Genomic DNA, 16420 nt, shown 5'->3' with positions numbered 1-16420 from the left:
ATATATATATATATAATATAGATTATATATATATATTTTTTAAATTATAATATAGGCCCGTTTAAAGACAACGCGAGTTTCACTTAAATCTTATGAGAAAAAATTATTTAAAAGAAAAAATTAAATAAATTTGACGAAGCTTGTCTTATCCTCAAACTTCCATGTCGAATATTTCAGACAAATGTGTACTCCCTGGAGTCCAAGCTACAAAGCAGCACATATTTCTGTGGGTCTAACCATTGTATTGTAGAGGAGACATGCTTCCAAAACATTTGGTGGAAAAATTAGTTTGTAAAAACCTTCAGTCCAAGTTGCCCTTTCAATTCCAGAACCTTCAGGCAGATGACATTAAACAGGAATGCATTATCACCCCTACAGCTGTTAAATGGCCAACTGACTTGACAATCACCATAAATGTACACACACAATAACCATTTACCTGAGTGACACCATGTTTCCGAGCTCCGCTGGTAGACTCCTGATCTTATTGGAGGACAGATCCAAATATACCAGATTATGGAGTTTGGCAATGTCTGGCGGAATGCGGGCTAGGCAATTGTCACTGATATGCAACGCGGTCAAGTGCGTAAGTGACCACAATGCAGTGCTTAAGCTCCTTACTCTCCCTGCAAAACAAAGTGATTTCAATAAATTTAGACATTCAATCCAAAATCAGTTAAGTAACAACAATAACTACAATAATAATAATAAATAATTTACGAGCAGCTTGTCATGTGATACCGGAGAATGGTTGTGCCTCCACGATACGGCTTGCTAACAGTTTACATTCAACTTTTTTTGGTTGTATACAATTTATTATTTTTTTTTTTATTCCCCCCCTTCCCCCCTTTAATTTTTTTTTTTTTTAAATATCCATTTATTTCTTATTTTCTCCCCAACTTGGTAAGCCCAATTACTGTTTATTTCAACCCGGCTCACCGCTGCCACCCCCGCGCTGACTCAGAAGAGAAGACAAGTGACACATACATCCTCCGAAACGTGTGTCGTCAGCTTCTTTTCACTATGCAGGCTCGCCATGCAACCACCTCAGAGCTACAGCGTTGGAGGACCACGCAGCTCTGGGCAACTTACAGGCACCCCTGCACGCGCCTGGCCAGTCTACAGGGGTCACTGGTGTGCTGTGAGCCGAGGACACTTAGGGCATCAAGAAACCTTTGGTGCCTGACCCGGGCATGTAAGCAATATTTTATGCCCCATCAAAATGGTTACATGCCCTGGGCATGTCGAACACTAAAAAATACTTTATAAATGTTTTCTTTGGCTCTAAATTACTCAAAGTCCTAACAGATTAAAGAAAAGGCATTATTAAGTGCAGTGTGATAACATTACTGCAATTGTAATTAATTGTAATAATTGCAATTATCCAAATGTTGGGCTTAATGCCTACTGTACTTGTATTATACTTCCTGTTAATAAAAAGAGCTACTTGTCCAACGTGTAGGCACTCTAAAATATGGAAATGCCCATCCCTAATTAGCCCAATTATTTTACCCCCAATTTTATCCTGTTTGTAATGTCCAAATTAGACAAGCATCACAGCTACAAGTCACACACTAATTTACAAGTATGAATTGAATTCTGTTTATGCGTTTAGACAAGTTGTAATCAAAGTAAATTCAACATTTAGAATAGAAAGGTTTACAGTATGTTAGTCTGAAATTAGTTTGTTGTGAACAATAAGTAAAATTTGCATTATTCATTGTGCTGTGATGTCCAACCAAAAAAAAAAAAAGTTCACTAACTTTGTTGTGTGCTAAACTGTTGCACGTTAAAAGCATGTGCACATTATTTGAAAGTGTACAAGTTTGCAACTTTTCTTTTAAACACCAATTATATAGCATGCTTGCAAAATAATACCAACTTCTGCAACACTTAGCGCTACACAAAAAATTCTGACACAAACCTTGTGCATAAGTTACCTGTACAACTAGGGTGTACTCAAGCACCAACACACAGCAAGTAAGGCATTCTTCTGTATCAGCAAACCCTTACTTTACAAATGTCCCCTGTCCCCCACCCCCATCACGGAGTTCCTTAAAGAAACACAGACAAAAATAACCCTTCAAATAGAAGACACAACTGTTCACAGCCCAGGGCTCTACAAGGGAGGAGTGCCCCAGAAGAGTGCCCATCCAAACTCTTACCACTGATCTCTAACTCTGCCCAGTATGACTTCTTCCCATTGGTTGCTTCCTCAGTTGACATTATTGTGTACATCCGCCGTGGATCAGGCGGATCATATTTTTCCTTTGGCATTCCTGTGATACTACAAACAAAACACAAGACAGGATTAATATCAAAGCAAGGATACTGCTAAAGCACCAGAAACGTGCCGCTGACAGGGTAACATTGCATGTTACGTGCACCACCCTTTCAAGGTGCAAAAGTATTTTTCAGGGATAAGTTATATACACACACACACAAACACTGTTTTGCAGAAGTACGCAAAGTTTTCACATTTTGTTAGCTTTACATTTACAACTACTCCACACACTGATGAAGTTAAATGTACAGAATATAAATATGATTTACAGAGAAAAACAGATTAATCTTAGTTGCATTCAACCCCTTTGCTACTGCAGCCCTAAATCCGCTCTGGTGCAAATGGTTTGTTTGAAAAGTCACAAAATTAGTGAAATGGTTTCAGCCCATGAGTACTTAAATTGGTTTAACCCTTTGCAGTCCACTTATTCAGCGCTTGTTAGGTCACATCCCCCCCCCCCCCCCCCCCCCCCCCCCCCCCCCCCCCCCCCCCCCCCCCCCGAGTAAAACAGGTTCAATCACAAAAGGACACTCAGTACTATATCTCCAGCCAAGCCCCACCCCTTGTTCACTGTATTCTTCACATACCTCTTTACAGATGTGCATACTGATCAATCCTCTCCTGATCACTCGTTTTATCACCAAACTCCTCAAAAATGCAATCCAAGTCATTATTTTATTACTGTAACATCTCAAAAAGCTCTGCAAATGTCTGATATTCTTAAAGCGCTAGATGCAGAAGCAGCTATCTCCTTTGGCTAGGTCTGTGCTATCTATGTGATGCATGAGGCTATCAGATACACCCTTTTTCCGACTTCATTTCGGGTCTTATCGGTCTCTGAAAAGTTCTCTACTTTTTCCCGGAAAAAAAAAATGACTAGAGACCTGTGCTTTATGTCTTTTTGATGATGTCACTGGAAAAGGACAGGAAAGGGTTAACTTGTAGATAATTTCCCTCAGGTAATAGACTTTCAAGCTGCAAATCATATAATGATCCAAAAAAGCAACCATGAAGACCAAGGAGCTTTCGAAACAAGAAAGGGATAAAGTGGTAGAGAGGCACAGAGCAGAAGGGTACAAGAATTTAAAAAGTTGGCCTGTATGGACGGGTGGCAAGAAAGAAGCCATTACTCAAAAAGCACCTTAAAACATGTATGGAGTTTCCGAAAAAGCACGTAGATGATACTGGTTCAGTCAAAGTCTTGAGTTGAATCCAACTGAAAATGTATCGCGAGACTTGAAGATTGCAGTCCATCGACGATCCCCAACAAACTTATCAGATCTGGAGCAATTTTCCTGCGAACGGGCAATAACTTCACGACCCTGCTTTGCAAAGCTAGTAGAGACCTATCCAAAAAGAATAGCAGTAATTGCTGCAAAAGTTGTTTCTACCAAGTACTGACTTAACACTAGAAGCGCCGGATTTTTGACCTACCTAGAACCGCCACCCGGGCTTCGTTATGAAAATTTAAGACATACTATCGGATACAACTGAAGAGTTGTATTCATGAACATCAGCTATATTTGCATTGCAGAAACACTATTTAAATGGAAAATTAAACAAAAAATGCTTTATTTTTAATAGTGCATATACAGCACAACTACAAACAGTGAAAAAATATAATACACATTTCAAAAGAATATACAGGTGTAAACTGGTATATGTACACACAAAACTATAAAACAGAAATAATTTCTTCAAATACTACATAAAAATAAAATAGAACACTACTTCCGGCATGATGGCAGCATTGTACTCTATAGAGGAGCATACGCATCTAGGAGCTGTGTTGTAAACGCAGACGCAGTTCCTTTGAACACTATTACGTAAATTGGTACATACAAACCTGTAGAACCGAAATGTGTTTTTTTTTTTTTTGTAATATAAAATATGTAAAATACGTTTCATATTAGGCACATAAGTTGTTATCCTACCTGTCGTTTCAGTTTGCTGTATGCATCCGAGTGCAGCTTGCCGTATTCCAATCAAAATGACTACTTTCAAGACTAAATATTACCTTCTGATAAAAACAAGCAACTAGGCTTTCACTGAGTTGGCACCTTGGCAAATCCACAATCGTAGCAATCTCTGTCTCTAAGCCAGTCTACAAACAAAGTCTTGAAAAAAAAAAAAAAAAACACACGTGTGCTAGGAGGAGGGGCATGTCTTTACTGCATTTAGAAAAACAGAATCTTACGTTACATTAAAATAAAAGATATTGTAATGTATTGTATTGTAATGCATGGGTCACATTGACCCACGTGGTGGTTCTAGGTAGAAATGTTAAACTAATTTTTGCGATTCTGGCAAATGCAGTCAGGATATTTAATTCACACATTTAGGAAAAGTAAAAAACAGACACACACAACACCTTACAAAGGAAGAGTAATTAACATTAAGTGCAGAATGGGTTACAATGACCCGCATGGCAGTTGTAGTGTTAATGGGCTGAATATTTATGCAACCAGTAAATTTTATTTTGTACATTTTCTTTGCAAGTTTTACTGACATTTAACCTCCTCCTCCTCAACAGTTTTCAGTTTAACCACTACAGGTTTGAATAAAAAAAAAATAAGTTTAAAAAAACTGTGCGTACCTTATTTGTAATTCAACAAAATTATTGATAGAGGGTGAATACTTCTGCAAACCACTGTGTGTATATCATCAATAGTGCTGGGACAAATATCCAAACAAATTTGTAATGTTAAAAGTGTACAATGCATTAGCAAGACCTCATCTTGAATAGTGTGTTCAGTTCTGGTCACCTTGCTACAAGAAAGGATATTGCTGCTCTAGAAAGAGTGCAAAGAAGAGCGATCAGATTTATTCTGGGTTTAAAAGGCATGTCATATGTAGACAGACTAAAAGAACTGAATCTATTCAGACTTGAACAAAAAAGACTACGCGGCGACCTGATTCAAGCATTCAAAATTCTTCAGGTATTGACAACGTCAACCCAAGAGACTTTTTCGACCTGAAAAAAGAAACAAGGACCAGGGGTCACAAATGGAGATTAGACAAAGGGGCATTCAGAACAGAAAATAGGAGGCACTTTTACAGAGAATTGAGGGTCTGGAACCAAGTAATGTTGTTGACCCTGGGATCCTTCAAGAAGCTGCTTGACAAGATTCTGGGATCAATAAGCTACTAACAACCAAACGAGCAAGATAGGCCAAATGGCCTCCTCGTTTGTAAACTTTCTGTTCTTTTTCCAGATTTCCACTTGTTTTTACCAGACTTGTGTTTGTTAGTTTCTACTAGTTTTTTTTGAGTTATCCACATAGGCGGGCAGCCACAGAGCATTATAGCTTTTTGATCCAGAGCAGAAGTTGCTCCTGGTTTTTTAAAAGTATTTGTAAGAATCTGGAGGTGCATATCTAGCAAGAGACAATGCAGGTATGCAAGAGAGAAGTAACATACGAAATAAGAAAATGTCCAATATTTGAGAACTATGTTGCATTATTTACAAAATATTAAAAGTGGTATACTGCAAGTACACTTGTGTCGAAATAGGTTAGTAATGGCACCAATAGTAAACTAAAACCAGACAATTTTGTATACTTGAGGTATATTACTTTTTTGTAAAAGATGCTCCTGGATTCTAAGCCAAACTGCTTTATACCCTCTGTTAAATGCTGAACACTATGGGAAGCGAAAAATAACAAAAATGAAACAAATGTGCACGCATTATACATTAAAATGTGCAAGTGTCGTATATTAACCCCTTACGCCCCCCTGTTCCGCGGGCGGAACATCGGTACTGCAATTTCAAATTATATTTCAAAAATCATCTGTAAAATTATTTAAAAAGCAAAACAGCAAAAAAAACCTGACTGACTATCAAACGTTGTTTTCCTACAGTCAAACAGCGAAGGAATTTTTCAAATTCGCCATTTCACCGCTGAGATATTCCCTTCGCAATGTATCTAGTACCTCACGGTTCAAAAACAACTCCCGAACAACTAGCTTTTCGTTTAGCTGCTCTGGCCTTGCATGTATTTGTTGATGGTGAAATCTCCCTGATCACATTGTAGGGGAGGTCACAAGCTGTCCATTCATACCTTGACTTTGTTTGTAGCCTAATCCATTGAAGAGTAATTATGTGCGTACGTAAACAAGACACATATTTGCAAGCGAGAGTGCAGTGTTACGCACAGAGGATCAAGGTTTCTTACTGTTTTCTGATCATTTTTCAATTTGTAAAATTTATAAAATCGAATTAAATGGCGAGGACTGTTCCAAAGCATCCCAAAAGAAGTCGATTCAGTCTTTGAAGTTTTGGAGGAGATGGATAATAGTGAAAGTGATGGCGAAAATGACCTTCTGGGTTGGAGAGCGCTGATTCAGCGTCTGTGAAGCAGCATTTGAAGATGGATTGGAGCCTCTTCATGATTTATAAGTATAATGGATCCTCTTATTATTATTCGTAATTTTCAATATGCATTTTTACTGTAAATGTTATTAGAAAATGCACCGATTTGACTCAAGGGGCACATAAAAATAACATTTTTTAAAATAACTGTTATTGGATAGTAAAGAGCAACACCATGTCTCATCTGTGCTGTGCTGCTGTATATGTTCCCTGATCTTTACGATGCAATACAAGTTCAAGAAGTAATTGTTGCCTCCCGGCAGTCTATTATTTTCTCATTGATGTTCATTGATTTAGATTATTGCATGGGAGTGTTTAGCAAACTTTTTTATATTTCACCTAGAGACAGTATAGGTTTCTTAGCCTTTCAAGATAAGCCGCCTGCCTGCTCCAACAATCACTCACTCAGTTCATCTGTTTGCCACATGTCAATCAAAGAAAAGATGAAAGGAACTGAGGTGTTTTCAGTCTGGCAGCCTGATAGAGCAGCAAAGGTGTCTGCAATCTCTATTATTATTATTCTTATTATTATTATTGACATTTAGCAGATGCCTTTATCCAATAATCAACATATGTTCACGTGTCAGCAATGCTTGAATGAGTGTAACCACTATTTTGAAAAAAAAAAAAAAAAAAAACTCATTTTGCTTCTTGAAATTTACATACTTTCAAGCAAGTGAGTAACAAAAATAGTCAGGTACTGAAAATTCAGAGCTACAAAAAAATCTCAGTATCAACATTCTCCTGCACAAAGAGCAATGTGCCTGACAATTGTGGCATATGAACGGAGTGTATTTGTCATGCATACTCATCATGGATACATTTCTCCAAAAAGGCCACCTTTTGAATGAAATATTGGACAAATAAGTAAAAAAGAGGATTACAAAATCAAATTCATGTGGCAATGTATAGCATGTGAAGTGCCAGAAGGTAACCTCCCATTTAGATCTTGCTCAAGAAACTAGTGTATGACTGGCCATAAAGATTTACACAATATTCATTTTTGGAGAGGTTTGGAGAGGCTTGAGATCCCTCGGGCCTAGCTTTGTAAAAACTCACGTAGAATTTGATCCCTTCATTCAGTTTCAAATTGTAGTAGACATGTTGGGTAAGCACTGGGAAAAAAATGTCTCTTTTCATGTGCTACAATGTGAAAAAATTACAATAGAATATAAACAAATGAAAAGCGTTTGTTTATGTTTTTTGTTTTTTTTTCTGGATATCTTCTTCCAGTGTGGTACTGAGTAAGACTTGCATCAAATCTTTTAGCCTTAATGGCCAGGGGGTTACCTTGAATTCAAGCCCTGCCTGTGCTGTCTATACTTTGGCAGATAATGTGATTTATTTAAGGCCATAGCCCTCCAGGCGGAAATTGCCTGTGGGAGGCTGGGGGTTTTTTGGTCCAAAGCCTTTTGTTCACTATAACCAAAACGAACAATATATGCTGCTGGAGGTAAAGGCATTAGCTAAATTATTAATATTAGTACTGTTTTTACTCTTTGATTTTCTTTATTACAGTATTTGTCAATACTACAACTAATAATAATAGCAATGAGATTGTGACTAAAAGTAGAATTACAAGTACTGTACCTATTTGTGGCTGCATCCAGTACAACACTACCTACCTACCCACCCCCCCACAAAAAAAGTAAAGTTTCAGTTTTGTTTCAATTGCAAATGTTACATTTAAATCTTGGTTGCTTATTTAAAAAACAAAACAAAAAACAAAGAAATCAAATGTTGCTTTGTCGTGCCGGCTGCATAGCTGTACAAGCCAACATCAGCAACAGCTTGACATCAGCAGATAATGAAGGCAATATAGCGAGGATGTAAATTGTAGATCTACACACTGCAGACAGTTTGGACCACAGACTGTTGCTGCACTCGGACTGTAAGTTAGAAGCAAGCACCATAAGTTAAATCGGTACATTTTATTAATCACATTAAAAGAAATGTAAAAAGTGATGGTAACATGCTACATTTACCATAGGGGCTACAGAAAGCATTTTTGTTTGTTTTTTTAAATCCGAGCCAGGGACAGTAACTATTGAATTTGATTTCTTTTTTTTCCTGGGTTGAGGAACAATGTTAACGATTTAATATAGGTAACAAGATAAAATGTGAATCTTCATGAGCAGAGTACAGTAGCTTGTAATACCAGTCTCGAACTTTGTTTAAAAAACCATAGCCTTCAATATAAATGTATATATTTTGGCTGTCGTAGCGTCCATTTTGCCCTTCGTTTCACTGAAGCAGACAGTCATGCGATATATACCAGTGCGCTGACTGGACGGGATTGCTTGAGTTGTCAGGAGTGTTACACAAGGCAATCCTTGCGGGATTTGGTCGCAAGCAATGTAGTTACTACTAGTAAATTGCCTAGATAGTTGCCGCTTGAGCTGCTGACCTGCTTGAGATAAATTAAGTATAAAAAAAATAAATCTAGGAATTATTTTCATTCTCCCATCATAATAGTAAAATTTCAGGCTTTTTCAAGCATTTAAGCCCTGGAAATCAGTTCTATACTTTTTCCAGACTAGCATACAAACCCCGAGTCACTGAGTGTTGTTATCTTTCTTTACCGTATTTGTTGTTGAAAGTGCCTTCCCATTTCACAGCCAGACAGCAATGACTATCTAATTATTTTACAAAAATAGTTTGAACACTTTCTACCTGCTGCTGACCGACTGTTACTGTAACCCCGCTGGATTCATCATATACAGCTCTTGCTAATGTATTTTTAGCTCAAAGTAGGGTTGCAACCTTTATAAAATAATGATTATTACTTGCACAATGCAGGGTAATTTGATGTATCTTTTTAGCATTTATTCCCCTGGTCCCACCCTGTGTTAAAGAAAATGCAAAATTTCTCTAAAACTACACAAAATACTTCAGACTAGGTGAACATCTTTTTGCAAACTGTAGATAAACGAGAGGTTTCTCTGTTTGTCTTTCTTCTGTCTATCTTTCTGATGTGGTTTCATTTTGAACATGGTAATAAATAATATTTGCCCTATTGATGTATATTTTTTCACAAATACATTGGTTAAAGTACATTTACGCTGGACATCCAGAGTAATAGGAACAGAGCATATATTACATGCCGATGGACAGCATTGTAAAAAATGCATGTTAAGTTTGCTTGAATGCAAAAGCGATGACTGTAAAAGTACATTTACGCCTCACACAGACAGTTCAGTGCCATTTACTGCTTCAATGCAGAGCTACTGTTGCCCACAAACATATATATTGGGGAACGGACAATGTTTTTGAAACAATAAAATACTCTATGCAAAAACATTACATATCTATTTTTGATCCAACACTGCTAGCTTGCAAATGTAAGTTACATCTTCAATGAAGCAGAGATATTACCTCACTGATTGCTTACTGAGATTAATGTGCTGATTTAATCTCATATTAAAACTTATTTTCTACCATTTTATTTACAAACAATAACATTTCTAAAAGATATAACTGTTTCCTTTGCGATCTTCAACATGGTTGGGAGAAGTCTGTAACCAACAGTGCTAGATGAATTAAACCATTACACAAGTTAATTCTCTTTAACTGGGTATATTATCTTGTGCCAACATCAACCTATCTATATACCCATCTATCTATATATTTTCAAAAGATATGTAACAGATATGTCCAGATCTTAAAACAATGTGAAAGTTAATTTCTACTGGAAATCACCTTGAGAGAACGACAGAATACAGAGACACTGTAGACGCATGTCAAGACACTGTCTTAAGCATGATTCGCACAGGACAAAAAAAAAAAAAAAAAAAAACAATTTTAATTATGGATATTTTTTTGTAGTACTATAGTTGTAGCTCTACAGTACCTCCAAACTGTAAATTTAAGGATGTTGGAAATGGTTTGTGAATAGTTACATACCAAATTAAATTTAATCATCTTAAACGAATACATAAAGCAAATTATTTATAATTGTAGCATCCACTAAATGAAGAAGCGACGGATTGACAGAGAAAAATACCCCTCGCTCACCCTGCCATTTTTAGTTACATTTTTATAGTGCCTTTAGCTAGGCGCTTTACAAATCTAAACAAAACGGTACAATCAAGGAAAATGGATGAAAAAGAATGTACGTTTATTGGGCTTGGGTGGGAGACAGATTTGTTGCTTAAATGAAAGCAGAGGGCCAGAGGCTAAGTCAGGGTCTGGAAAGTAGGGTCATAACAGGAGGTCAGGGGCCAAAAGTAGCAGTAGGATGGGCTAGGGAGACGATACGTTTTGAGGGAGGAGCGGAAACTACGCAGTGTGGGTGAGGGTTTTATGATAAGTTGGAGTATATTCCAATGAATGGGAGCAAGCATGGAAAAGGAATGGAAACAGGATTGGGCACAGAGCGAGGGTGGGACAGAGAGGAACAATACTGATTGGGAGCGTAAGGGACGTGAGGGAATATAGTAGGTGATCAATGTAGCCATATAAGGTGGGCAAGACCATGGAGAGATTTATACACAAGGGTAAGGAATTTGAACAGGCAGCGAACAGGGAGCCAGTGAAGCTGGAGGAGAGGGGAAGTATGAAAGGAGTGGGGGAGGTTAAATATGATACAGGCAGATGCGTTTTGAAATTGTTGTAATTGTTAAAAGTGTAAGAGGGATGGCCAAGGAGGAGGGAGTTACAACAGTCAAGATGGGTGAAGTCGAGATAGTGGACCAGGAGTTTAGTAGCAGAAAGGGAAAAGGAGGGGCGTATTTTGCGGATGGTGAATAGATGGAAACAGCAGGTATGTTGTGGCGGAGATATGATCAGAAACAGAGAGGGTGGAGTCGAAGAGGACGCTGAGGTTACGAGCAAAGTGGGATGAAATGAGGGACAAGGGAGGGAATGAGACAGTGGGACAGGGTGGGGGTGCAGAGCGGGAAGGGAAAAGGACTTCAATTTTTAATGGATTGGTAAGGAGGAATCAGCACACCATCCAAAATTGGATAGGAACCATATACAGGTGACAAGGTCAGTGGTAAAGGAGGGGAACGAAAAGAAAATCTGTGTGTCATCAGCAAAAAAATGAGGAAATATGAGCTTCAAGGGAGACTACAGGGAGAATAGCAAGGGTCCCAGGACAGAGCCCTGGGGGACACAGACTGTGAAAAGCAACAGCAGAGGTGCATGGAGATAGGTATCACTGCAGCCAATCAAGGGGTGTGCCAGAGATGCCGAGGTTAGAAAGAGTGGAGAGAAGGATGGGGCGATAGACTGTGTCAAAGGCAGAGGAAAGATCAAGGAGAATGAGAATTGAGGAGAGGCCAGTATGGGAGGAGTTGGCCAGATGATTCTGGACAGCGAGGAGGGCGGTCTCAGTGGAATGGAAGGGAGGGAAACCAGATTGAAATCAGGGGTAAAGTGAATTAGTGGATATGTAGTGTGATAGGCACGAGTGGACTAAACACTCAAGGAGCTTAGAGAAATATGGGAGAACAGAGATTGGGCAATTAACAGGGCAGTCAGGATCGAGAGAGGGTTTTTATAACAGAGGGATGATGGTAGCTGATTTGAAGATGGCAGGACAGATACCAGTGGAGAGAGAGGAGTTAAAGAGAGAGACTACGTAAGAGAACATAAGAGGGAGGGGTGGGGGTATGAGGGAGGCAGGGACAGGGTTCAGGGGGTAAGATGCAGGGTGAGCCTTGGCAATAATGGAGGAGAGTTAGGTAAGGATGTGGGGAGGAAAGCAGTAAAGGCGGCAGGAGCAGGTGGACGGGGACTAGTCAGGAGGTGTAGGCAAATAGTACTAATTTTGGTGGTGAAGTAAATCAGTGAGATTAGTAGCAGTGAAGGTTGAGAGGGATGGAGATAGGGATGAAGAAGGGGGACAGAGTAACTTACTGAGGGTTGAGAAGAGCTGACGGGATTGGGCCGCCACAGCAGTGATGAGGGTTAGGAAGTATTTGTGTTTGGCCAGTTCCAGAGCAGAGTGAAAACTGCTTTGGAGGGAGCAGTAGGTGAGAAGCCTCATGAGTTGGTGAGAAGAGCAGAAGCAATAGGGGAACAATGTAGGTGGAGGTTGAAATTGCCAAGGAAAATAAAAGGGTGGGGAAGAGGGAGAAGGAAAGGCAGCAGTCAAGATGGTCAAAGAATGAGGGAGGGCCGGGGGGACAATAGATGAAAAGCAAGGTAATGCGGAGAGGGAAGACAAAGGAAAGGAAGGTGGTAGTTATTGGGGGAGAAGAGTCTAAGTAGACCAGTACCGCCACCTTTACCAATTGGGCGGGAGGTAGGGTAGAAAGAGGTGTCTGAGGTGATGGCAGCAGGAGTGGCTGTGTTATGTGCTGTGATCCATGTTTCTGTGAGTGCAAGGACGTCAAGATGGAGGGAGAGGAAAGCATCTAAGGTGGTTGCAGACTTGTTGCAGACTGAACATGCGTTTGAGGCCTAATTTCATTGAGGAGTGAGGAGAGGGAGGTTCAGGGATTGGGGAGGTCCGGTGATGACGAGGGAGGGGAGGTTTTACTGCAAGGCCAAGGTAAATCAGGTTGGTAGGAGTGGAGCAACGCAGGTTAATTACTTTGCAGCGGGGAGAGATTTGAAGGAGGGATGTGAAATAAAGAGGGTGCTGAAAGGCATAGAGGAGTTTAGAGTAGGGATCAGGGAGAAACGGTGATCAGAGTAGCTCAAGATACCAGGGGCAAGGAGAAGTTGGACGAGTATAATAATAAAGGGAAGGGGCGTGGTAGTAGGGTAGGGGCATTAGTGAAGGACTCTCTCACAGAGCCCGAGGAGTTGGCAAAATCCTGTATGCTCTCACCTACATAGGAAACGGGTGGAGGGTGGGAAGAGAAGGGTAAAGACAGACTCACCCACCTTAGGAATTAGCTATAGGGGTTCTACTGCAAGCAGGGGTGGGGGAAGTGGAAGTACATTTAAGGAGGGTGCAGGGGAGGGCAGAAAGAAATAGATTTGTTGTGCAGTTGTTCCAGAATAGGTAGTTTTCAGTCCAGATGGAGGAGACAGTCAGAAACAAAGCTGGGTGGTGGATTACAAGGCAGGACAAGGCATGGACGAGCGCCGCTCTTGGCGGCGCTGCCGGTGAGCTCCGATAGAAACAGCCTCCCAGCCGCGGCCTGATGACGTAGTCACCTGCTCCGCCTCCAGCAGGTCAAAAGCTGCTGGGCTGCAAATCAGTTGTTTTGAACAGCGAAGCCAGGTGAGCAACAAACATACAGAGCAGAGCTGAATGTAGCCACAGACAACAGTAACAGCAACGCCAGGACACAGAACAGCAGATGCAGACAGGAGGTAGATGTGCAGTGTGGTGAGGTTGAATGTTGAATTTTGAGTTCCTCTTTCTGTGCCAGTCCAAACACATGCAGTTGTTACTACTTTGCTTTTTATAGTTTGCTCTATTATTAAAGTTCCTGATTGCACCACTAAATAAAATCTGGTTTTAGCAGGTCTTAACACAGTTGTCTATTTGGGACCCTACTGCACTGCCATCAAAATTGGCTTTGGTGAATATGTTAATGATAGGGCAGGCGCTCTATAACAGGACAAGACAAGTCTTTAGAATACCATTTCAGTGCAGTATTTATTTATTTTTTTTATGTCTTTATGCATCAAACAATCAGCGGCAACCGCCGTTTGCGCTTGCACTCGCATTTGCGCTGTGATCAGAATGGGTGGTAAATGAAACAATGCTTTGTTTTTTTTTCAGTGATTTAAAAAAGACTTGATTTAAAATAAAAGGTCAGAAAACCTCTGAGAAAAATGATCTGGGTTAAAAAGAAATTGATGATTTGCACGGGACTAAATTTCACCGACGCTGGTAAAAATTCTGAAGCAACCTACTTACGTGGTGATTTTTAGTCCTGTTTAACTTGTATAATACCCACTATCAAACTTAATAAAGGAATGTAGCTGTTTACAGTGTAATGTTAGTATCTTCAAGCATTACAGTTGATCTGTCATCCAAAAACCAAAGAAGTCACTGGCGCCAATAAGCAGCGTTCCTTCTAAGCTTTTTAGCTACTGAGAAACTTGACGTTTTGACTGAAAATGGGTAAATTATCAGTGAAAAACCTTCAGCCATGCATTAAGGTTTCTAATATATTTTTGTTCCATTATACAATTTTGAAACAATATTCAAAACAAGTATCACAATTTTACAATGTATTTTAAATTTAAACAAGACATTTATTGTGGCTCTGCCTCTGATTTTGTATTATCCTCTGATCCTACTGACTGGCCTCTAACTTGTTGCTCTAAAAGAGGTTCACTGCTTTGTATTACCAGATTGTAATTGAAATAGTGCCCATTTTTATGTAAACGCATAATTAATCCTCTCAGTTGTTTCTTTCCTAATTCTATTGTGTCATTTTTACAAGATTTAAAAAGGTGTCTCCAGACAGAATGTCTTTATGAAACCAATGGTGTGTAGTGTAGGGACTACATCCTTTATACCAGGGGTGTCAAACTCAAGGTCCGCGGGCCAAATACGGCCCTTGGAGGTACTTATCTGGCTCCCTCCGCAAAGTTCATTCATTACAGTGTAATTTGACCCGGCCCAGTTTGAGTCTATTGGGTTATTACTCCTTATCCCATCAGCCATCAGAAAAGTACCGGGAACCTCAGAGCTAAAGAAACAGAAGACAGCGAGAGACAGCCAATCATATCTTGTATTTGGCGATTAAGGTGTGTTTTCTGTTAGACACTGTAGCCTACTGGCCATCAAATACGATAATATAACTCTCAAAATGTCCAAAAAAAAAAAGAGATTGATAAGGACGGCAGATTGTTTCAGGAAAGGTGAGTGTTTGAAGATGTGTACAGCAGCAAGAAAACCCGATTTTCTTGATATGAAAGGGAAGTATTGCGTGACGAAAATTCAATTTAAGGTGCCACTATGAAACGAAACAAAGAAAAAATATGGAGAGTTTGAAGGAAAGCTGGCCGAAATAAAAAGAACCCTCGATTTACAGTAGAACGTTTAAAAAAGGCAAAAAGTGAAAGTGATGCAGCAGTAAAGGCAAGTTACCTTATGTCAGAGCTAATCGCAAAGTTGTTAAATCATTTTTCTGAGGGTGCTTTTGTAAAAGACTTAGTCACAGAAATAGTCTGTAAGTCAATACTCACAGTGTTCTTTGAATTGCATCAAGATATATAAAATCTTCATGCACAGTAAAAGGGAAAGAAATTAGACAGCTTTCAGATGCAAAGTGGTTGTGTGATTTGGGATTTCTCTGTGATATAACCAAACACCAACAGTATAAATGTGAAACTGCAAGGCTGTAAACCTCATAGCTAAAATGTACGATTATGTTAAGGTGCTTCAGCTAGTTACATGTGTGGGAAAAACAGATGCAGCAAGGAAACCTTTCCTCATTTCCTAATGTGCCAAGCTGTATGCGATTCTATGGTGGATTTTGTTTCCTGGTGTTGCATGTGGAATTTGAGCACCATTTTTCAGTTTTTTTTACTGCAGTGCAATAGCGCGCTGAAGGCTAAGTTTGATTCTGTCTCGGCGGAGCAGTTTTACCCGTTCCTTCCAGCCACATTCCCACAGATCCGCATTCAGGCTGTACTCCTCATGTCAATGTTTGGCAGTACGTACTTCTGTGAACAGCTATTTTCACTGATGAAGATTAATAAATCCGCTCAAAGACCTCACCTGAATGACAAGCATCTACACTCTGTGGTAAAGACAGTTTCAGCACAAAACATGGGAATCTCGATATTGACAAGCTTGTCTCACGAAAAATGTGCCTGATTTCTTTAGTAAATGAACACACAAG

The 16420-nt window shown here is 39.5% G+C and overlaps 1 protein-coding gene across 3 annotated transcripts in view; it reads right to left on the bottom strand.

Moving 5' to 3' along the window:
• Positions 1-16420, bottom strand: part of cnot6a (CCR4-NOT transcription complex, subunit 6a) — a 46891-nt gene that overhangs the window by 10871 nt on the left and 19600 nt on the right. For 2 of the 3 annotated variants that reach the window (XM_041223145.1, XM_041223143.1), the window contains exons 2-3: positions 2166-2287; positions 440-626 (exon numbers count right to left, since the gene is read on the bottom strand). In XM_041223145.1, the coding sequence (XP_041079079.1) occupies positions 440-626; positions 2166-2277 (299 nt within the window). In that variant the 5' untranslated portion in view covers positions 2278-2287. Of the gene's footprint in view, positions 1-439; positions 627-1924; positions 2002-2165; positions 2288-16420 lie in introns of those variants that run through there. The other variant, XM_041223146.1, reaches the window with a different exon arrangement.

Source organism: Polyodon spathula, chromosome 22 (genome assembly GCF_017654505.1).
Source record: "Polyodon spathula isolate WHYD16114869_AA chromosome 22, ASM1765450v1, whole genome shotgun sequence".
Classification (NCBI taxonomy): Eukaryota; Metazoa; Chordata; class Actinopteri; order Acipenseriformes; family Polyodontidae; genus Polyodon; species Polyodon spathula.
This window is presented reverse-complemented; position numbering and strand designations above follow the sequence as displayed.